The sequence below is a fragment of the Pelmatolapia mariae genome, linkage group LG1 (genome assembly GCF_036321145.2).
Source record: "Pelmatolapia mariae isolate MD_Pm_ZW linkage group LG1, Pm_UMD_F_2, whole genome shotgun sequence".
Classification (NCBI taxonomy): domain Eukaryota; kingdom Metazoa; phylum Chordata; class Actinopteri; order Cichliformes; family Cichlidae; genus Pelmatolapia; species Pelmatolapia mariae.
Genome location: NC_086227.1, coordinates 33200266 through 33224302, shown reverse-complemented (window position 1 = coordinate 33224302; position 24037 = coordinate 33200266). Strand labels below are relative to the sequence as shown.

At 35.5% G+C, this 24037-nt stretch overlaps 1 protein-coding gene across 2 annotated transcripts in view; it reads left to right on the top strand.

The window, feature by feature from the left end:
• The window catches only part of LOC134631222 (carbohydrate sulfotransferase 8-like), a 169300-nt gene that overhangs the window by 25245 nt on the left and 120018 nt on the right, over positions 1-24037 (top strand). For both annotated transcript variants that reach the window (XM_063479332.1, XM_063479343.1), the window contains exon 2: positions 21337-21530. In XM_063479332.1, the coding sequence (XP_063335402.1) occupies positions 21371-21530 (160 nt within the window). In that variant the 5' untranslated portion in view covers positions 21337-21370. The remainder of the gene's footprint in view (positions 1-21336; positions 21531-24037) is intronic.

The window sequence follows — 24037 nt, the reverse complement described above, 5'->3', positions numbered from 1 at the left end:
GGACAATTCAAATGCATGTCCCTGTGTTAATTGCTTTCATGTTTATCTGTTATTCTTTGCTGAACACCAAAAGGGGCCTTGGAAGATGCACCGTTTTATGAAATACATGCAATTGGATTCCTTTATTACAAAATGTAAGGGGCAAAATCTACATCAATCTGGACCAGAACCACAGCGTTTGAACTAGATGGTTTATATCTGACGTTTAAATTGTTTATTTCTTTTTAGTATTTGGATTCTTAGTAGTGATGGGAATTCCGGCTCTTTTTAGAGAACCAGCTCTTTCGGCTCGGCTCACTAAAAAGAGCCGGCTCTTTCGGCTCCCAACCGGCTCTTCAGGTTGTTTTGTTGCTTTAATTAATTTATTATTAACAACAATATAAAATTATGCACAAAAGAAATTACTAATGTAAAACCATGGTTTTATTTATATATGTTTGTACGTGCTTCAGAGTTTGTACGTGTTTTGGAGTTTGTACGTGCTTTGTCTCTAGGGGCCACCGTAAATATACTTTTATTTATTCACTCCACATAAAATGTAATAAACAAATTATAAAATACAAAAAACAACTATTTACATTTCAACTTTTAACTATTTAAATTTTCAGCTTTTTCCTTTGAAACAAATTTAAAGTGAAACTACACAAAACACTGCAAACCACAACACAATGAAATATAAATTAAAATATGCAAAACAAAAAAGAAGATGCACATTCTCTGTCATATAGGCCTGGGATGATTTTTTGGGAGAGTATTTTCCTGCTTGGAATTGCATAGATAGGATTCACTGCATGAATGAACGTTCTGAATCCTTAATCATCCGCAACTGAAAATAGTTGTGGATGATTACTATACCTTTCTAATGTGATGATGTTGTCTCTTGTTGTCCCTGGCTCTCTTTCTCTCTCTTTCCCTCCCACTCTGTTCCTGTGCCACTGCGAGTGTAACTACCGCCCCTCCCCCCTCTGCTCAGCGCAAGCACAAGGCTCACGTGCGGAGTGAAGCGGAAAGAAGTGCGAGAGAGAGAGAGAGGGTGAGAGAAAGAAGAAAAAAAAAACACGGCTCCCAATAAGAAGCCAGCTCGCGTCGTTCCCTTCAAAGAGTCGGCTCTAAGAGCCGTTTCGTTCGCGACCGACACATCACTAATTCTTAGGGCATCATTTGGACATGTGCTGCAAAATTTCTTTATATCCAGACTTTACTAACTGTACTGCCACAATACCAAAAGTATAAAAGAAGAAATCTGCAGAGACAGATATTTGAAGACTTCCTTTGCGCAAACTGCACTCTCATAATATAATTTTTAGAAACCCCTACCTGTCTGTTAAAGAAGAATCGGGATTTTTTTTAAACTTGCTACAATCTCAGTTAAAATCTGGCCTTCGATCACAACATTAACTAGTTGTGCATATGCACACATGTTGCCAGTGTTTTGTATTAAGGTTGTGCTTTGTTTTATGTTGTTTATTTTAGATACTTAGTTTTACAACATTACAATTAAAAATTGTTAAAAATTATTATTATTTTTATGGTCATTTAAGGGAGTGGTGTTGGTAATTAGCTTTGGTTAGAACCTGGTTGATTTGTACCTCTCCCTGTCATGGTCCTGGTTTGTTGTTTGTTTTGCTTTTTTTTCCTTTTGTTTATTAGTGTTAACATTTTTCTCTTGTGTTTTCTTGTTTTTGCATCTCCTTGATTGTTTGTATTAGTCTCTACCAATAGCAGGCTTTCTGCAATGCCAGTGTTTGTGCCTCCATTGTGTTTCCCTCCTTTCATCTGTGTTTAATTGTTTTTTACCTGTGTCAGAATTTCCTTGTGTGTGTATGTAGTGTCATTTAGCCTCCATCTGTCTGTCTTCCTCTTTATGCTACTTTTGCACCTTTTTGAATTCCTATTTTAATTTTTACTTCTTGCTTAGTTTAATTGCAGTGTCCTGCATTTCAATTCAGTCACTTAAATTGATTAAATATAATTCCAAACTTTGTTTAATAACCGTGTCTTAAAATTCTATAAAGCACTCACTCCATATCTTTTATTGCAAGTGTATGAAAAAAGAAAAAAATTATTTTCCAATCATAAAAAGAATGAAGACAAGAAGAAGAGAAAAATATACAAAAACAACATTAAGATGCCAATTAAAGATGTAGACACTTTTTGGTTTTTCTGACCAGTTTGGTAATTATTTTTACAGTTGTGAACAACTTCTCTCACCAACCAAGACAACAATTTAACACTTTGACGTAGCTAAAAACATCTTTCTCTAACACAGTAGTACAGTAGCATGTGATCTGCTTCACTGAGATAATGAAAGCAACTGAAAATAGCACATTTCTATCAAAACCCTTTGCAGTCAAAAGAGCGTGAACCATTAATGGCAGCAGATTATTAGAGCTGGAAAAAGGGCTCTTCTCTCAGAATGTTGAGAAAAGTAATTAAAGTAGAAGCAAGTTTTTCCGAGGAGGATTTGGAAGACTCCCAAGAACAGACATATTTTCAATAATATCAAAACCATAATGGCTTACCTAAGCAGTATCCTGTCCTGTATATGGAAAGATTCTGGATTAGTTTCTCTTAGAATTTCCGGTTTCCAGAGTCAATTCTATTCATGATCCTCAGTGTATTTCCAACAAAATGTATATTTACATGCATCATATTTTATGCAGGGTAAAATATGGAATTATTATTTATTTCATTTAGGGACTATTTAATTGTTTATAATCCAATCAGCTATTAGAACAATATTATTAAGAGATCACACCACTGATTATTACTCATTTTATTTAACTTAAGACACTGTGAATCACTGCAAGATCTACACAGACAAGCAGAAATATTCTTATGCGATTACTTAAAATTTCCATGCACCTCTTTGTGAGCAGGTGTGTGTTCATTGAAATTTGTGCATCTTTCCTCTGAAACAAGTGTAATGTGCCTTGCATTGGCTAAGCTCCTGTTTGCAGTTACCATTGCAGTGATTAAAGTTGACACCTCCAATAGATCACAATCAAATTGAACAGAGCAGCATATTTATTGCATGACTTGCAAATGGCCCTATGCAGGGCATGTGAAGCTTAGTTCAAGTCAATAAGCATCACTGAGACAGACAAGAACTCTGAAGTCCTTGTGAGCTTGGTGGTTTAAAGGTGCATTATGAGTGTTTTTGTCCTCCCACTAGCTATTCATGAGGTCAGTGACTGCTAGCATATTTTAATGTGATTAATGTGGGCTATTGTAACTAAAGCATACAGTATTCATTTTACATTATTTTCAGTATACCTGCCTCCACTAATCCATATGGTTATATTATAGTTAGAAATGAGTCTCCTATATATCTCCAATGTACAAATATTGCTGCATACTGCTTTAGTGCTGTACTCAGGAAAAAAAATTGAAACATTTTAAACAAGTTTTTATTTTCTCAGACTATGACAAACATTTTGGTAGTTTCTTAGTGAAGTTGTGGTAAATGAAAAAGCAGGAATTTATCCAGATACAAGATACATATGCTTTGTATCATGAAGACAAAAACAGTATTTTAAACCTAAGAATGTTTTTAGAAGTTACTGTCATTTATATTATTATATACTTTTCACTGTGCACATGTGTGGAAATATTCACCCCTTGAACTCCTAGTCTGTGGTCAACCCATAACCCCCAAATATTGTGAATGAAGGAATTGATTGCTTTTGTTACTGGATTTTGAGTGTAATAGTTTACTGAAAACAAAACACAGCAAGTTGTAAATAAAATTAATACAAATATTGCTATCATTTTTATATACATTTCTGTGCAGTTATATCTTTTTTTGATGATTTGTTTTGGACAAAAAAAATAATTGAAGTGATAATTCAGTATTGGAGGAATCGCAGAAACCATGTCATAACACAAATTAAAGTCAGTTTAATGTATACACCAACATTTCATTGATTGTCTGTGTTGGCTCTTTGTTGTAGGGTCAAGCCTTACAATGCTGTCGAAAGAAAAAGAAATCTTTGAATTTTACCAGGGTTGCAATGAGGCATTTTCTTAACTGGTTCTTTTAAGGAACAGGGGTGCTGATCCTTGTTTCAGCTGTAATAGGGCAAAAGGTGGGGTTTATTCTGGACCGGTCACCAGCCCATTGCCAGCTGGGACACATACAAGTATTTACACCAAAATCAAATTTAGAATCACCAGTTAACATAGCATGCATGTCATTAAGAGGAAGCTACAATGGCACAGGGATACCATGCAAACTCCACATAGAAAGTTCCCAGGCCTCTGGCTGATTCAATTCCAGGATCTCCTTGCTGTGAGGCAACAGTGCTAACCACTAGCCCACGTTGCTGCCTGGTGGCATCAACGATGAGCCAAAATTTTCCAAACACAAAGTAAAGTAATTTAAGCAAAATGGGAAAATGTCTTTTAACTGCTCATGTGCTGATTTGAAACTCTTGGACATCCCACACTGACAGAGTCAGCTGTCAAGAAACACTGAATTCCTATCCCATCCTGTCACAGAAATGGATACATATAAGTAAAAGCAGGCAATGTCAAAAAGATTATGTTACTTTGAAAGATACTTTAAAAAGAGCTGCTGTTCATCCACCTTCTGGCAAAACTCAAGAGTCTAGATTCCAGCAGCGCATACGCACACAGCACATAGTGAAACAGGAATTTACAGGATAGTTCACAGCATACTTTTCAGCCAAATAAAATGAAACACATAAAACCACTAGCATGGAACTTAAAAGTTGTATGACTAAAGAAAGGGAGGTGACCTTCTACGAGGAACGAGGCTAGTTATAAAAAATGGAGCATGTATAGATATTCATCTGTAAGATTAGTACAATACAGTGCAAAAAAACTTCACATGACCCAAAAAAATGACTATCATGTCCATCACAGGGAACCACAATTGTTAGTTGCTACTTATGTTATCAGAAATAAAAGGCATTGTCAAAAAGAACTATAAATAAACTTGTGAAACTTAATAAAATTTGATATAAACTCTATTTAAAGCATATTTCAGCTCATTGTTGTTACATTAATTTAGGAATAGAGTGATAACTAGCTGGACTTTTCTGTTACTTGTATGTAACAATTCTGATATGGAAACAGGAATCATTCTTTGTAAGATTTGTATTTTGTTGAAAGTTGTGTTAACATATCAGAAACTGAGTCTTACGGTTACTAAGACTCAGCAGTAAAAACTGACAGTAGTAAAAACTGCATAATGTAGTTTTTAAGACTTTAAATACTCCCCAGTGGCACAAATCATTGGCACTTTGAACTCCTGATTGTAGTTTTACGGCTTTAAAGATGAAAACATTTTAGAATGTCCCTATTTTTCTATATGACAAATATCCACCGCTTCTAATCAGTGAATTTGGGGTGCCTTGTCATTTGCTGTTGTTGGTAGAGGTTGCTCCACAGTGCTTTATCAACTCTAAAGTCAATGCAGCTTTTAGACAACTCCATGCTTCCATCTGCTGACAAGCTTTATGGAGTTACTGATTTCCTTTTCCAGCAACACTGCCCACAGTGCCAAAACTACTACCAAATGTTTTGCTGACCATGTTATTACTGTGTTTGATTGGCCAGCCAACTTGCCTGAAATGAACCACACAGAGACTCTATGATGTATTATCAACAAGAGGTGAGAAACAATTGACCCGACAATGCAGATGAGCTGAGGACCACTATCAAAGCAATCTGTGCTCCAACAACACCTCAGCTGTGCAACAAGCAGATCATCTCCATGCCACACTGCACTGATGCAGTAATTTGTGGTAAGGGATTGCTAACCAAGTACTGAGTGTATAAATAAACATAATTTTCAGATATTGGGATTTCTGTATTGTAATGAATTTGAAACAAATGAGTTTATCTATTTTAATTCAATTACAGCACAAATATTTAATATTTTAAAATATATATTTTTTATTTAATAAACTATACTATTAATTGCAATATACTGAAATTTTGTGTCTACTTTTGCATTGGCTGGGGTACAGTATCAGATGTCTTTTCAGATTTTCAGATTTTTTTCTTCTCTGACATCTGCATTTTTTGTTTAGAATCCAGCTGTAATCATTGGATCATCTGTTAAAACTATCCAGGAAGGGTCCATAGAAATTCAGGCCTTATCCTGCAGACTATAAATGAATATGGGGTCACGCACTGCTAGATAATTATAAGTTGTTATTAAACAATTACAAGCAATGATAGCATGGGTGAAATTGCAGTCCTCTTTGTTTGTATATTTGTCTCCTTGTGTATACATGTCTTCATTGCAAAATGTAATCCTGCAAACACAGACTGCAAACACAGACTGCTTTGGGAGCAAGTACAAAGGTGCTATTGAGTATCTTGGCATGTGTTTACGTTTGGCAGGTTTTCTCAAAGCAGTAACTGCACAACCATGCATAGTGCAGTCATCAGAACTTTAGAGGTATTTAGTGAGAATCCAGCTGAAGGACAAATACAAAGCAGGGTGCAATCCAACCCATGAGTAAAGGAGAAAAGTAGTAAGAGGACCCAGAGGCCATATGTGCCTATTTCACACGGTCTGCATTTTTTATGTACCTGTAATTCCCCATATGAATTATCAGATTGTCAGGTCATGTGGACTGAAGGTTGTGGAGCGGACTCAAACTAAAAACAGAGAGGCAGATAAGGTTTGCTGGATGTGGCAAATAGTGGAGTGTTTATTCAAAGCTTATGCATCAGATACTATTCAAAAATGGACTTTACAAATATACTTTTTTGAGATACTACACACAATAAAGTTAAAATAATAAATAACGGAAACACAACTTGTTTTTAGTGTATCATTGTTTGGGTATTTTTATGCGCAGCTGGGATTTTTAGTTTGTCATTTGGCTCCAGCTGCATCACAAATGAGCCTTCACTGGCAAAAGGCAAAATATCACAAAAACATAGTCCAAAGCATTAAAGTAAACAGTGCACAAGGAAAGACAAAAAATAGCAATCTGGTAATCGGCATGAGAACCAAGAAACATGGAGACCATAAAAAGACATTATGACAGACAAGGGAAAGATAAGACTAGGTATTCATAGAGGACATGTGCAGGACACAAGTGGCAACAATTAACCGCATATGAAAACAATGAGCGTGGGAAAGACAATCACTCAGGAGGGAAAAAATAAAATAAAATCATTGAAAAAATACAAAAGCAAAGAAATTATTAAAATAAAAAGGGAAGAAACACATACCTCTACACACAATACACACAGAATACCAAAATAAAATACCAAGATGAAGCAATCTAATTCTGTCAGCGCTTCACTTCATTCTGGGATTAACTCCATACGTCCATCATTGGCGCTGTAAATGATTATTGTAATGCTTGTTATTTCAGTGGTTACTCTCTAAACTTGCTTTCTCGTGTAACTTTTACCTTTTAGCAGCTAAGAAAATATAATATTATTTTCATCATTATCACATTATATCATCATTATATACTATGAAACAGAATGGTAAAACCAGAGAAAATGTGTGCGTCAGAAACCTCCCAAAGATCTAACAAAGCAGATGCATATCTAGCAGATCAGAATGATGTTATAAGACCTTCCTCCTGGCAATATGCAAAACTACTTTGACAATTAAAAAAAAAAGGTGAGGGAGATTAATATATTCAGCACTATTGATTTACATGTGAAGCTAGGTGGGAACATGAAGAGCTAAAGGCAGTAAATCCAAGCAGGTCAAGGTTTAGTGGATGCTCGAAAAAAAAAAAACAACAACAACAACTGAGGTTTAATGAATTCTTGATTGCATCCATTGAGGGTCTAAAGAATTTAAGCCATGGTGACTATACAATAAAAGAGAATAAAATAAATGCAGAGGATTTCTGTGGTAACATTTTTTTTCTTCTTCAGGTTTTTCTTTTATGTTGATGATACAAACATGGACGCATGTACACCTTTAAATGCAGATTGCAAAACTATTTCATTAGCGAATGCATTCCTATTTACAATTAAGGAATTAAGCTGCTGAATTCTGCTGAAATTACTCAATCAATTAAAAAATATGCTATATTTAATGCAACACTCTTCATGACCTATGTATGATGGCCAGTAAAACTGGAAAACTGGACATTTTTAAAAAGTGGTTGAGCAACACAGAAATGTTTTTCGGAAGTATTTTTTCTACTCTGATCCTCAGTGTTTCAGAAACAATTCAACATTCAAGTTTGTCACTGAGCTGCTTAGACCCCTACAACCTGGATGACTGATAACCTACATAGTAGTTCGGGAGTTTCAGATGGACCAGTTTTCAGTTGAGGGCGTGGCGGGGATTGCAATCGCATGACAGGATATGGAGATTGCAGATTTTAGTAGAACCTGAAGTAACCTTGTTGACATTGATTTGTTTTTGGGGAGTGTTTTATAGAGTAGCAAAAAAAATAAAACAAAATTTTAAAAAGCAATAAAAAGAGAAAGAAAAGAAGGGAGCAGGGTGAGTATTCCACTAGGACTTATGTTGAAAATGTGTACTAATGTAACACGTGGGATGTAAATTATTATGCAATGAGGAATTGTATAAATGAGCCTGCTTATTGCTTCTTTGGTACAGTGACTTATCCTGTCTTTCTGGGAGGGCGCGTGGTTAATGCGCTTCACCATTTTGCTCCATGCTCCATGCTTTGGTGTGAGTATATAGCATAAGCTTAGATAAATGTGTGCATTCACCCTGACTCCAGCTTTGACAATTACATTGTCACAAGTTAGTCTGAAATGAAGGACAGCTCAATGTCATCCACATATATTTAAGTTTGTGTTTTGTAATGGGAAATTTATAATTAGAGCTATTTGTATTTATTAGAGCTTTTTTGTTACATTTTGTAACTTTTTAACATATTGTATTACTTATTTTAGTTACTGTTCTTTGTCCCTTTCAGAAACTGCGGCCACATAATTTACTCTGGGATTAATAGCAATTAATCAGCACCAGGTGAGGGAGGCTGTTGGCCCTGCCCATAGGCAGATACCAGGGATGCTCAGACATCCAGTGGGATTTTACAGCCATACACCCGGACCATGACACTTCAGACACATTCCACTTAGGCTTGTTTGTCCAAAGGACATTGTTCCATAAGTTTTGTGGATTTTTCACATGAAACTTTACAAAGCTACACAGTGTTATCATCTTTTAGAGAAAATAGACTTTCTCCTGGCAATATTAACTGAGGCCTGTTAAATTTTAAATGCAGCTCTTGTTTGCAGTTTCTCTGAACATTGGGGTGAGTTTGCTGGGATGTTCATTTTCTAAACACGTCAGAATTCTCCAGACCAGCAAATTCACAGAACTTTCATAGAAGCGGTCAAACTTGCTGACGATCAACTAATACTGCTACTTACTTTCTTGTTTCCAATGGAAGCAACACAGGATGTTTTTAGTTTGTTTGTTTGTTTGTTTGTTTGTTTGTTTGTTTGTTTGTTTGTTTTTCACAGGACTTTACCAATAGGCGTCCTATGTAGTTGTGAATGCTTATAGTCATGGCCACATTTGTGATCCTTTTTTTTTTTTTTTTTTTTTTTTACATAGTTTACTGTAGTTTACAGAATAGATGAGTGTGTGTTATTGTCTTTTTTCCATATGGTTCAACTAGTTTTAGTCATGATGGCAAAAGCTGTTTAGGATATTCTGGACCCGGATAATCAGTGACTAGCTAGTCTCCAATCTATGTGTGTATCTCAGTATCTTTTTAATGCAAATTACAGGTTAAGTTACTGCACTGTTCCATCCCATAAAGGATATACAGGATATGTCAATGTCTATGATATCTCTATGATGCACATCACAAACTGAGACAAGCGTCTGACCTGTGAGAAATACTTGTATGTGTAGTTGTGCAGATGCGTATGTGTTTGCTTCACTGAATTTTACATTCCATTAAACTCAGACTTTGTCTGTAAAGTTGATTTCACACAACCTTCTTCTTGATTAGTTGCTCCTCTTTGACAGGCCCAGAGGCTAAAAATATTAGGAATACCTTCTCAATACTGAGTTGCACCAGCATTGCACCATCTGTCTCTCAGTATGTCAAGGCATAAAAAATTGTATGCCTGTCTCCACCCTTGGATCTACAACCTGCTGACTGAAAAACATTTGGATAAAAATGGGCTATGGAAGTCAGCTGGTTTCACCTGGCCATTCTGTTCGGTAGAACAGACCTTCTGCACATATCTTTTAATTAGCTATGAATTGTTGGCAAGTTTCAGTGCATCTGTACTAAGAAAAGCCCATCAAGTGTAATTACATGAGTTTTAGATGGTAATGAAGGCATTAGATAATACAGCCTGTTTGCCAGATTAGCCATTTGTCTGGTATATCAGGGTCAGGTGTGTTGCTGGTAGAGAAAATTGGCTGCAGCTTTGACCCCAAGCCCAATCAAACTAGAAAAATGTTTTTGTCTTTAATTACACTGAAAATTTCAGAATGGAAAAGAGCTGCCAGAAAGCTTTTGGAAAACAGAAACCACAAAAATGTCACACAGTCCAGAGAAATAGCAACACCTTAATTGGCATCTTTGCAAATAGAAGCGGAAAAGCACTTAATGAGCACATCGTAAGCAATACAGTCAATTTAAAGAAACTAAAATTCTAAATGAAAACCAAAACATAATGCGTTTTTCCTTTGCCAATGTTTCACCTCTCCATCATGCTTCCTTAATTTGGCTTATATTTTTCAGTATCTTTGACAAAAATCCAAGACAAAATAAGACAGACACAGAGGAACAATAATATAATAAACAGTATCTCACTAGTTAAATAAAAATCATTTTTCTGAAAGAAAAAATTGTTTTAAACAGCTAGTTTTCAATAGATAGGTTTGCTTGTGATTTATCTGGTCAGTGAGCTGCTGTAGGACCCAACATATAAATAGAAACTAATCTGTAACCTTATCTGAGAGGTGGGTAGTGGAGTACTGTAGTGCCCCTTGGCAGTTATTGGGGTGACATGATATGACAAGGATGTGTTGTGTTTGAGCATGTCTGATTGTGTTGGACCTGCCATCACCTGCTCTGCCTGAGCTGGTATCTATCCTGAGGCCATCGTAGCAGGTCACCGTCACACAGCTTTCTCATTTGTAATTGAGTTAGAATATGCTTTTGGTGTGGCAGTGCTTTGGTGGCCACTATAGTAGGCATGGGTACATTATATACTTTCAAATTATTCATTTGACTTTATTTTGTTTTAGCAATGAAGTCATAGGAACATCTGTGGTTCCGATTAATCTCCTAGTGAGATTAATCTAACACGTTTTTGTTTGAAATTTTTCAGAACAGCAGTTCCAAGTCTCAGATTTGTAGACAACCACTGACAGGCTCATCTATAGCAGTGAAATTGGCTTTACTGTGTCAGTTTAATATGTACAAATGCCAGGTTTTACTGCCATTTTCAGCAGCAGCTGATTATTCCCAGATGAACAAAAGTATAAATAACAAGCAATAATTATATAGATGAATTAACATGTAAATAAAAAGGACAATCACAACATGGACATTTTTCCCCTTGTGTAGTGATGAAAAAATCCACAATTCTGCACTTTGCGTTCTAGCTTTAATTTATTCTGAAATTATTAATTCAGGGTTCTGGCACTATCATTTTAGGATAATGGCACCTCTGCATGTTGCTTTTATATGAATAAACAAATCAGTCAGGTTATTGTTTGGAAATACTTTGCCGTCTTGCTGCTGAATAGGGGAACCCTTCCTAACATGTCTATGGACCCTTTCTAATAGCAGACAGCTGTGAAAGATAGCTAGCAGGATTGATGGCTGATTGCAAAGGCTCATCACAACAGTGTAGCAAATGCATTAATTCATCCTAGAGATCACCGGCTGTCATAAATAAAGACAATTAGAAGCCCTTTGAACATGATCCTATACCAGCTCCCATTATACGCTTGTCAAATTCCCTTGCAGATAATCATTAATTTATGAAGCATGCCTGGCAGCAGCTTCCCTTTTTTTGTTTACTAGCCAACACTTTTCTGTCTCACTGTCACACTAGAGAGACTATACAAGAAAGATATAAGAAATAGCCTGGAACATTTTCTAGAACATTTAAAATGCGGTAAAGTGGGAAGCAGTTTATAGGGTAAGTATTTAGATAATAAAAATGGACGGCTTTCTTTGCCAGTGTGTGTCGTGAGGCTTTCAAATTCACATGCAGTGATTACTGCTCAATTATGGGCCAGTCCATATAAAATCCATCAAATCTGAAGAGAAGTTCCCACCTGACCCTCTCGGGATCAGTTGGAAAGTATCCCAGCTGACATGTGGCGAGATGCAGAGTTGACTCCGGACAGGTTGTCAGTCTGTACAGAATCAGCTGATCAGAATTTAGCAGTGACTTAAGCAGTTTGAGTGCTCCGGGAGAGAACTTCAGAATTACTCATTGCACCTTTAATGTTAGTGTCAGTTTTAAAAAGTAATCAGTCTTTTTTTATGACATGGAGTCAAACACTGAAAATCATCATCATCCCTTTAACATTAATTTTATATTACCTGTTACACAATATACACATATATATGTCAACCACATAGGTCACCAACTTTGCCCAGGAAAGAAACTGACTGTGTTAACACCCAGCTCTTGAACTATTACTGACTCTAAGAGTGTGATGCTTTTAAGTTTGATGGAGATGGAACACAGGAACAGTAGCTCACAGTCACCTTAAAACTCTGCATTGACTGAGGTAAGGACAAACCGAGAGAAGATACAAGAATACTGCCATACAGTTTTTCCACAGTAACATCAGTAGAGAATGAATAATGTAGCTCCAAGCTGCCTTGTAACTGATGTTCTTACTTTAAACTGAAGCTTCAATCAGAACATGGCACTGCTGCATGACACTTCAAATCCTGTGGGCCAAAAGAGCCCATTGGCCTGATTTTATATAGATTAAGGAAGTAATTAATCAATTAGGTAACTGTCTATAGAATATACATGCACCATTAAACTTTAAATGGATGTAATATTAAGGTAAAAACCTTACTAGTCTAATTAAATACTATATTCTGTAACAGAACAAAACTCATTACGAGAAAGTGCTCACATTAGCAGATTGCAGTAATGGCTCAGTAGCGAAATGCTTTATATGCATGTAAACCACATGTGTTTGACTGCCACGGTTTTGATTTACTTGAAACTAAAAAGCAAAAGTCTTTGATGTGTATTATACATGAACATCAAACGCAGAATCATCTCCATTACCGGTCTGACACAGAATAAAATCTTTCCCTGCACAAAATGGGACACATTGTGTCATTTCTTGACATATACATCTGTTTGGAAGAAAAGTATAAATGCAGTGTGTTACAGATGAAGTGTTGTTTGATCCTAATGAGATGTTTGTGTCAAGTTGTGACAGGTGTACTGATTTTATTTTCATCTTTTTTTCATTATTTCAGATTAAACTGGCTGAGAATGCAATGTCTTTTCCTAGTTCTTCTCTGCTTTATAGTTAAAGTGAAATTAGCATGTTAAAAGTTTGTTTTATTTTGTTTTATTTAGTTACATTTTTTTGGAATAGTTTCATCATCATGGTGATCACTCAGGATAATAGTTAAATCATACACAGTCACTGGATATGTTAGTAGCAGGGGAAAGTCATTGTATCACCAAACCACAGGATTAAAACACTACTTTCTACAGTATACTTACCTATGTAAAAAAAACACTCCTGCTTCTCTTTGAGGCTGTCAAAAGAAAAATAGACCATTGGTATAATATTACACTCTAATAATGCAAGTAAACAATCATTTCCTTTTAAAGAATTTCCTTTTAAAACACTTGATCATAGTGTAAAATAAACACACATCCTACAGTATTAATAATTAAATAAAAGAGATTAGCCCTTTTTCTTTTTTCTTCATTTTCTTCAGAGCTGTGAACAAATGTTTAGGCACTGTGCCCAAGTTTTTCAATGGTAGTAAAAACCTGCTGTTTTTTCTGGCACCATTTTAGCTAAAATGTTGATAATGCTTCTGTGAAAACAAACATTGCTGTACAAAAAGGGTAATATCAATGTCAGGAAAAAAATAATTATTATAATAAGGAAAATTTTCGTCACAGACCTCTAGAAGTTGATGCCAAAGGTGAGTATAATTAGTATGTATAATTTTAAGGGACCAAATCAAGAGCTTCATTTGGTTTGATTTAAACAGAAAAATGTCTCAGGTATCACAGTGGTCCGCGAGTTTCCATCCAGTTTCTTTTTGTTTAAGAAATATTGATCAATGCAGTTTTGCACTGAACTGAGAAACTGAAATGTATGTTTTCATGCTGCTTTTAATGAACACCTGCAACAGCCTAAGTGCCGCAAAGAGGAAAACATTTGGCATTTTCTAAATTACACAGAAAACATAAATCTCCCTAAATCACAAACAAACAGCAGAGAAAGAATAGAACATGGCTTTATCTTAATTATAATACATATGCCAGATTTCTGTGAGGTTTATTGTGATCTTTATGTTGCTTCTAAATACAACTGCTACATCGTTTTCTTTCCTTTCAATTTTGGTTTAAACATTTTGTTGCACTGGTTTATGTAATATGTCAGTTCTACACTTCTGAATGTGGCCAATTTACCAGAAATACAGTTTACCTGTACAATATTAATGCGTTCCAGTAAAATGACTATGCCATAACTTGTACATGTGTTTGGCAAATCATGCTAATCTTTCTATTTTTTTTAAATTGTCATGTTGACTATTCAGGTCATTTGTTGTGATTTGTTGTGCTGGACTGCTTAATTTGTACAAAAATCTAAACAATTTTGATTTAGTTTATTACGTCATAAATACATATGTATCTCAATGTAGATATTTTTAACAACAAGAAAATGAGCATTATGCATTTTATTAGGACAGAATTATGAGTTAAGTTTTTTCTTGAATTATAATCGATAATACATGATACTTAGTTTCTTTGTTTCTTCATTTTTTTTTTTTTATTGTAAATCAAGTTTGAGGATTAACTCAGAAATACACTTAACTTGCACAGTAAAACTGAAATGCACAAAACATTCTCACAACAGAGATTTGTGTGACATTGTCTCAGTTTAACAATGTAAAAGTGGCCTCTGAGGTCAACCTCTTGCTTTAGGTAACACAAAAAATAAATAATTAAGCCCAAGTTACTAAAATCAGCATTGACACATATGTAAGCTTTTTCACACTTTGCCAACTTTATGTACCATTTCCACTTTGTCGACTGGACTCTGGGATATAAAATCAAACTTCAGTTTATGCACTTTAAAAATATTGAGCCAGAAATAACAGTCAGGTGTTTACCTGACCCCGATAGTTTGTACAAAGGTAAGGTGATGAAAATATGAGGTGAAACCTAAAAAAAAAAATGGAAATGGAATTGAAGACCTGGAATGACTTCCTGTGATAAGATTACATTCTGTGGTTTTACACTGGCAGTGTGAATGACACTGAGGTATAAAAGGTCAAACCCTATTTAGAAAACTAGGTAAAAAAAAAATAGCATCTGAAAAAACTCAGCTTTCCTATCTTCCAATAAAGTCTTCCACAACTCTGTAAGTAAAGGATGAAAATTGAGTCAGCTGGATAGTAACCATTTTACTTTTTCCATGCAGTGAAAGATGGATTTAATTTAACAAAGTGTTGAATGATAAGCTTTAAAACCCATCTTACACTAAAAAGTGAAGGTTAACAGAATTTTGCAATGAGTCTAGTTTCCCACCGGATTTATCACATATGGGAGCACTGTTGACACCTTGGCATCACATTTAGTCTTACTGGGTAGATTTATATTAGTGAGAAAGGTTAGATTTGTGAATTGATATATTTTAACCCCAACCATTATCATCTTCTTTACCTAATTAACTAGTGTTGGTGATTTTAAAAAAAAAAAATTAAAAAAAAGCAAAACCAAACAACTTTGCATCGTTCATAGCTTGTACAATAGATAGGAGTGTGTGTCCACACATACTAGTTTTCTTGTAATGTAAACACAATGCCACTGAAACGTATTTGGCCCTTTCATGATTTTTTTAATTTATTTTTGTTTTAGCTCCTTGCATATTTGTCACAATTACATGATTCAGATCATCTAACTGATTTTCATATCAAACAAGATAACTTAAGTAAATACAAAGTGCAGCTTTGAAATTATGATTTTATTCAAAGCTCTCCAAACCTAACAGGCTCTGGTGTGAAAAAGTAATTGACCCCTATAACTAATAACTTCATCCACCCTTGGCAGCAAGAACTGCAATCAAGCATTTGAAATAACTGGCAATGAGTCTTTCCAGTGCTGTGGATGAATTTTGGCTCACTTTGCAAAATTGTTTTAAATTAGCCACATTGGAGGGTTTTGAGCATGAGCGGTCTAAGGTCAGGCCAAATTAGATTTGACTTGTGATTTAACTAGGCTACTCCAGTCTTCTTTTTGTTTTCTTTGCTTTTTTGTTTTTGGGTGGGGACATTCAGAGGTGCCATTGCTCATGTGTTTTGGATCATTGCCCAAGTGTTTTGAACTGCAGGGCAAGAACTGATGGCATGAACTGATGTCTTCAGGTTTTTGTGGTAGAGAGCATAAGTTCCATTAAGTAGAACAAGTCATTCAGGTTCTGAAGCAACAAAGCAGCCCCAGATCACACTACCACCACCATGTTTGACTGTTAGTATGATCTCCTTTTTATGAAATGCTAGTTAGTTTTATACCAGATTTAACAGGACTGAAACGTTCCAAAAATGTTTACTTTTGTCTTGTCCACAGAATATTTTCCCATATGTCATTTTGCTTTTCTTTTTTGGGGGGTAAACATAAGATGAGCCTTTTGTGTTCTTTCTGGTTATTAGTCATAATAGATTTTTCCTTAATAAATTAAATAATACTTTTTTAAAAAATCTGAAACATTTAAGCATGACAAATATGCAAAAACTAAGAAATTTTGAAGAAGCAAATAACTTATACAGGTTATATACAGGTTTTCAGTAACCTGTATTTGCATGGTAACTGTATGGGGTTCACAGTTGGCTCAATGTTCTAGCACATATTAATATGGCTGAAACGTCTGCTTGTACCCGCTTGTTGCCTCCACTGCTCCTGCTGTGAAGATGAAAGTGAAGAAAATGTTAAATAACACAACCACTGAGCACAGACAGTTTTACATCTTCATTACGACCATGTACACAAAGATCTCTTCACCTTCACACAGAAAACTTTTAGAAACACCTTTCACAGTATGTGCATGAGATGATACAAGCTTGATACAAGCTCCAAGTGTTGGAAGACTATTGTGTTGAACTGAAACGATGCACCCTTGAGTACATTCACCACATTGTAAGAAATAAAAAACAGAAAATGCATTTTTCTCCACATCTCTGTGTCAAATGTAAGCTTGCCTTTTCATAATAACACATATTTATTCAAAGAAAAAACAATTCTCTCACCTTTTGATTGCACTTTTCACAGTTTATCTTTGCTTGCATGGTTTCTCTATAGATTGGCCTGAAAAAACATTCAGGCCAGTGTTGTCAATAAAAACCAAAACAAGTGGGTTTCATGGTTTGGCATCTAACTAATTTATTCCAGGCACATGCAAATGAAGTCATGTTGTTCACTTCGATATGGGTTCTACTGCTGTATCAGTCTAGCTGCTATCTGTCCAAGTAAAGTATCCATATCATTTTTATCTTACTCTACAGTGGCAGTTGTTGACAGCATGTCAATAATGTTTACTTTTAATGTAGCTTAGAATTTTTCTGGTCGTCTATAGTGACCTTTCTAGAATTTAAGGACTTTGGAAGAATATTTCCTACTGGTAGTGTTACATGTTTGATACATACCATCCTTGGACTGCTATTGCCTCCTATGACATCTCTTTTAAAAGATAATTCTGTGTCCTCTGTTCCCTAAATGGTAAAAATGACACTGCTGACCACAATACTTGAAGTACTCTGATTTTCAATAGTACTACAAATGCAATAAAGTCCTGATTGTTTAAAGCAGTACCTGTGGTGACTTACTGACTGATTGATTTATATGCTGTGTGCACTTCCTGATGGATACATTATCAGTCAAAAGTTTGGACACACTTTTTCATTTAATGGTGTTTCTTTATTTTTACTACTTTCCACATTGTAGATATATACTGAATACATTAAACATATGAAGCAAGATATATGGAATTATGTGGCAAAGAAAAAAATTATAAATAACTCTAAATATGTTTTATATTTTGTCTCATTTGAGGACCGCCCCAAAAAAGGAAGACCTAGGGTCATCAACCTCAGAAATCGCAAGTTAACAACACCTCAGATTAGAGCCCAGATAAATCCCACACAGACTTCCAGTAGCAGATACATCTCTACATCAACTGTTCAGAGGAGAATGTGAATCAGGCCTTTATGGTCAAATAGCTGCTAAGAAACCACTACTAAAGAAAAGGAACAAGCAGAAGAGATTTGTTTGGGCCAAGAAACACAAGGAATGAAGTGCTGCACCAGATGGCCTGGCATCCACAGTCACCTAACCTAAACCAAATTGAGATGGTTTGGGATGAGATGGACCGAAGAGTGAGGGCCAAAGGGGCCAACAAGTGCTCAGCATCTCTGGGAACTCCTTCAAGACTGTTGGAAAACCATTTCAGGCGACTACTCACTTGAAGCTCATTGAGAGAGAATGCCAAGAGTGTGCAAAGCAGTAATCAGGATGACTATTCTAAAGAATCTAAACTATAAAGCATGTTTTAAGTTATTTCACTCTTTTTTTGTTTACTACATAGTTCTCTATGTTTTCATGTATAGTTTTGATGCCTTTAGTGAGAATCTACAATGTAAATAGTCATGAAAATAAAGAAAAAACAAACTTTTGACTGGTAGTGTATACAATACAAAACAAACCCATATACTTCACGCTACAGATGTGTGTTTGCACGCAAACATGGTGACATCTTACTGGCTGTTGAATTACTGTAGCATTGACTCACATTTGATTATTTGCTTGTATATTATGGTTGAATGTCATTTTGCTTACATGGCTCCTTGTTTCTATTATTCAGATCTCTTTCCTAAGTCATAGCTAAACCTAGCTGGAATCCATGAAACAGATGCAAAAAAAAGATATAAAACAATAATTTTTTTCTTTTGCCAAGAGCTGGCGAAACCTTTGAGAGTTTCAGTATATGTGTTGAAGCACCAAAATCCTGTGTGTGAAAAATCTAATATCCCTTGTGGACACCATCTGAATTAGTTCAGTACTCCTACTCTAGGTGGAACACTGTTGTAACAGTAATGGATCACTGGCTGCATCTGCACTGATGATGAAATGCCAAGGCTCATTTCAGTAAAGGCTTACTTCACCTGACCAATTTTTTTTTTTAAAAAGATTTTTGTGACACAAAAAACATTCCCATCCCTTGAAACACAAATGCATCCATCTACATTCTGTGTATTTTCTCTTATTTATATATTTGATCATTTTTCATTCCAAGTTGATGTTTTGATGTCTTCTTTGTCACTGTTTGTTACCTTGATTATGTAGTGAGATATTGTTATAAGTCCCTCTGGATTTCTGTTTCTTTTGCGTGTTTGTGCTGCATTCTTTTATTTATGTGTTTTATCATCTGTATCAACAAAACTCAAATCTTGACAGAAATCTTTGTATATTCAAGAATTGCAGCAAACACGTGTCACAACTGGTTTTTGACACTCGTTTATGGTTTATTTCTCAGTTCTGGTATCAGCACATGGTGCAATGTGAAAGTCAGGTTTTTGACATCCCTGAAATAGAGCCAATTTTGTTCTCTGCAATGGCAACACATGTTCGAGTAGTACCACAGCTCATTTGCATATTAATTTGAAGACAGATGCTATGCGGTCTTTCTGCTGTGTGAACAGACCTTAGAACAGGTCTGCGCCCATGCCAGTCCAACTGGAATTGTGTTTACTTGACTCTATCCTTACAAACAGAACACAGATTTCTTTATTTGGAAGAATTAGGTGTTCTCCATGTTGAATTTCTAAACAGCATTAATTTGTCTGACTCAATTAACTTTTTTTTTAACTTAAATACCTGAATAAGCTGGGGTTTGGGGTGTGGATAAATACCCTGGCTTATTTTGCCTTTGTGAGTCTGTAATCTAGCTGAACTTCTTATGCTGCAGATGTGCACACAGACACCCAACAATTCTGATATAAGTGCTATAATCAGGTTTAAAATTATAGGACTCTATCTTGTGTTCATTTAAACGCAATATCAACCTTCATTTTCATGCTGCATAGTGAAAAACATCACTCTGATTAGACACAAAAGTCTATGTGGACTGTTGCTGCATTCATAAAATAAAAAGGTTCAAGGATATTTACCAATGGTGGAAGAAGTAAGTAGATAATTTACTTTAGTAAAAAGAAAAAGCTGTCCAATAGGCCAAATATGAATTACTGTGGAACTTGTCAGTTTTAGTTTTCAAGGTGTGCTCTTACACAACTAATTCCAAAATTTCTCTGGATATTTGGATATTTCTGAATAAACCTGTAACCAATTAGAGCAATGAAACGTGTAAAATAAGGATAAATAAATAAATAAAATGAAAATGTAAATGGACTATAGCATGCAGGGATGTAATTGTATCAAGCCCAACACACATTAGATAAATGGTTTTGATTGGCCCAGCATGGTGAAGGCCTAGTGCAAATCTGTGTGAACGGGAGGGGGCCAGATGTATTCTGCCAGAACAAATTAAACATGAGCGTTCAGATTTGTTTGGTTCCAGGCTAAAATGCACCATATAAAAGTACTCCAACACACAGAAGCATCCTGCAAAATGCACTTGTGGGAAGCAAAAATGCAGAAAAAATGCAAACTTTAAAGAATCCATATTATTGTTTTTTTGTTTTTTTTTGTTAATCCCTTCCTTTGGTGTATTTTCATGATTATTATTTTTTATTGACGTACTTGAACAAGACCAGCATTGTGGGGGTTTTTTGGAACTGGGAGGTTAAAGAGACAGAGGCTTCTGTGGGTATAGTTGCACTGGAACATATATGATAAATATTTTGGTTTTTAAGGATTAAATGTTTCAGATTTTTTCGACTCTGACAATACATTATTAACCTGTACATGTGCATAATATGGACACTATTAATTATTTAACACTGATAAAACTAATGACTTGATTGCATTTTTTTTTTGTTTATGTAGGGATGAGCACATTTTAAATATACAGAAATATGGTAACTAAGAGAATATATGCTATTTTCCATCAGTGTTGTTTACTGATTTAACTTTGCAATACTGATGCAAAGAAATGAAAATACTCACACTTTCTTTCATTTTCCTCAGAACTTATTACATTAGCATCTGACTGTGCTGCATCATGCTGTGGATGAAGTGGAAGATGGTGGTGGACTCCCTGCGTGGACGGAGAAGGAGACTGCCCTGTTCCCTCTGGTTTGTCCTGCTGTTCGCTGCTGGAGGTCTGGTTCTCTTCATCCACCAACAGGCTCTGTCAGAGATGGTCCAGCAACAAGGCCCAGGTTAGTCTGTAGTTTCCCTAAAACAGATTTAACCAGTATGGCTTTTACGTTTACTGATATTTTCCCATTTTTATATATTCTGATTAGCTATTTTTTGTATTAACCGTCTTTACTCTTAGAATTTTTATGTGTGTGTGTGTGTTCCACTGTATTTTCTCAACACCTAAAAAAACCTTTTAGGTGTTTTTTTTTCACAGACAAAAACTGTATAAAGTTCAGAATAAAAGTAACGACAAATGCTCCAGACACAAATTCACAATCATGAATTTGATTATCACATCCAAAAATGGATAACCAGTAGGTGTATAGTGTCAAAATCAAAGTTATTGATTTAATCAAATTAAAATACTTTAGGCAATAGGAATAAGCAATAAAAGCATAACATTTCATTTAAAATCTAAATAACTGAGGCCCTCACTTGACTTTAGTGAGTGTTTATGATTCATTGATAAGAAAGAGATAAGGGGAAAAAATGGCATCCATGAGAAAAGTTCCAAGGCAAATCCCACTGCACTGCTAAAAGAAAACAAAGGCTCATCTCACATTTGCCAAAAAAAAAAAAAAACATCTTGATGATCCTCAAGACTTTAGGGAAATAGTCTATGGACTGTCAAGAAAAACACTGAATTTTTGGTTGGTTTGAATCCCCTTACATCGGGCATAAAAGTAACACAATATTTCATACAAAGAACATGATATCAACTCAAACATGGTTGTAGTAGTATGATGATGTGAGGCTGCTTTTCAGCTTCAGAAACTGAAGCCAGCTTTAGGCAATCCTTGCCAAAGTGACTGAAAATACTACATCCAGATAAACAGAATTGACTTCTGGATTAAGCTGGGAGAACTCACAATAATGCAGATATACACACCATGCAATCAAACTGGGAGACAGAGGCACATTCCAAATCAGAAAGTAGATTGCATGTATGAGCTGTTATATTATTTGCTTTGGTTTCACTAAGGAGCAAAAAAAAAAGATGGAGAGAGAAGCAGAAAAAACATTTGTTCCCCAAATAATACCTTTTTCATTCCATCTCATAGAACAAATGGTCAGTTTTCAATCCTCCTCAAGAACAAGGCTCTATATTCAATTTCTAAATGAGATCAACCTTTATCCTTGCAAAGTGACCCAGTGCCATTGTGCTTGGCACTCAGCGTTAAGAAGATTGGGGTTTAAGCAGCCATGATGGAAGAGTGTCCTAATCGTGTACAACCAAGCTGCTTCATGTTTCAGAAACAAGAGATCAGCTGCATACATATGCACAGCTATGGCTTATGCTACAGTTTCAACCAAATGAGAGTGTCAGTCACATTTTTCTACTGCTGTTGGAAAAATCTATGAATTTCATTTTAACTTTGGTATTTTTATTCAGAGACTAAAGGGTGATGTTTCACCTTATTTTGATTTCACAAAATCACTACTTTAAGAACCATGTTCCAGTTGAAATCAAAAGACATCATTTTTTTTAAATTAACAAAGTCATTTGTGACATGTTCACAGATTTTTGATCGAAGAAAATGATGAACCAGTCAAGGGAGCTCTTTGGAGATACAATCAACATCACCATCAGAGAGCCTCAGAGTCAGAGAAACTGTAATCCACTAAGTAGGCTATCTGCACTATCATGTGTCAACAGCACTGTGAATCATTATGAATATGAGTGGTGTCACACTCCACAGCAATAAGAGCCACTTAGCCAGAGTGGAATCTCTCCAACCCTCTAATATTCCCCTGATTGTCAGATGCTTTCAGGCACGGTGTCAGGTGGAAAAAAAGGGCATTTGCAATGACAAGCAGGACACACACGGAAGCACACATGCAAGACAAACATTCACATTATGTAGAAACACACAAACTATGACAGCCAGTATTCAATATTCATGAGAAATATCTAACCAAGACCCATAAGAGCTTGTAATGATTACAAGAACCAGATGCTTTGTGAAATCTGGTATGAAACTGTGTTGGAAGTGGACCATTACTTTAAAGGAACAATATTTTTCAACAAAAGCACAACACAGTTTGAGGAGGATTTTTTTTTTTTTAAAAACTAACAAAAAAACAAAAACGTCCATACTATGCAATGTATACTCTCTATATAAAACTATATATGAATTTTAGTAATATTATTATATTATATTATTATTTCTGAAGTGTCATTTTATTTTAGCCATGTTGCCAATCTAAGACATGATTTCATTCTTTCCTTTAAATTAGTACCCTGGACAGGTTATCACTCTATTGCAGGGCTAACACAGGCAGACGGACCACCATTAAGACTCACGTTCACACCTATGGCCGATTTAGAATTGCCAGTTTACCTAACAATTGCATGTCTCTGGACTGTGGGGGAAAGTTAGAGTAACCAAAGCGATTCCACGTGGATACCATGAAACATGTAATTTGAAACCAGGACCTTTTGCTGTGAGACAAAGCTGCTAACTGCTTGTGAGGTAGCATAACATAAGCAGCATGGAAAGTGATAGGAAGACAGCACCTGCAG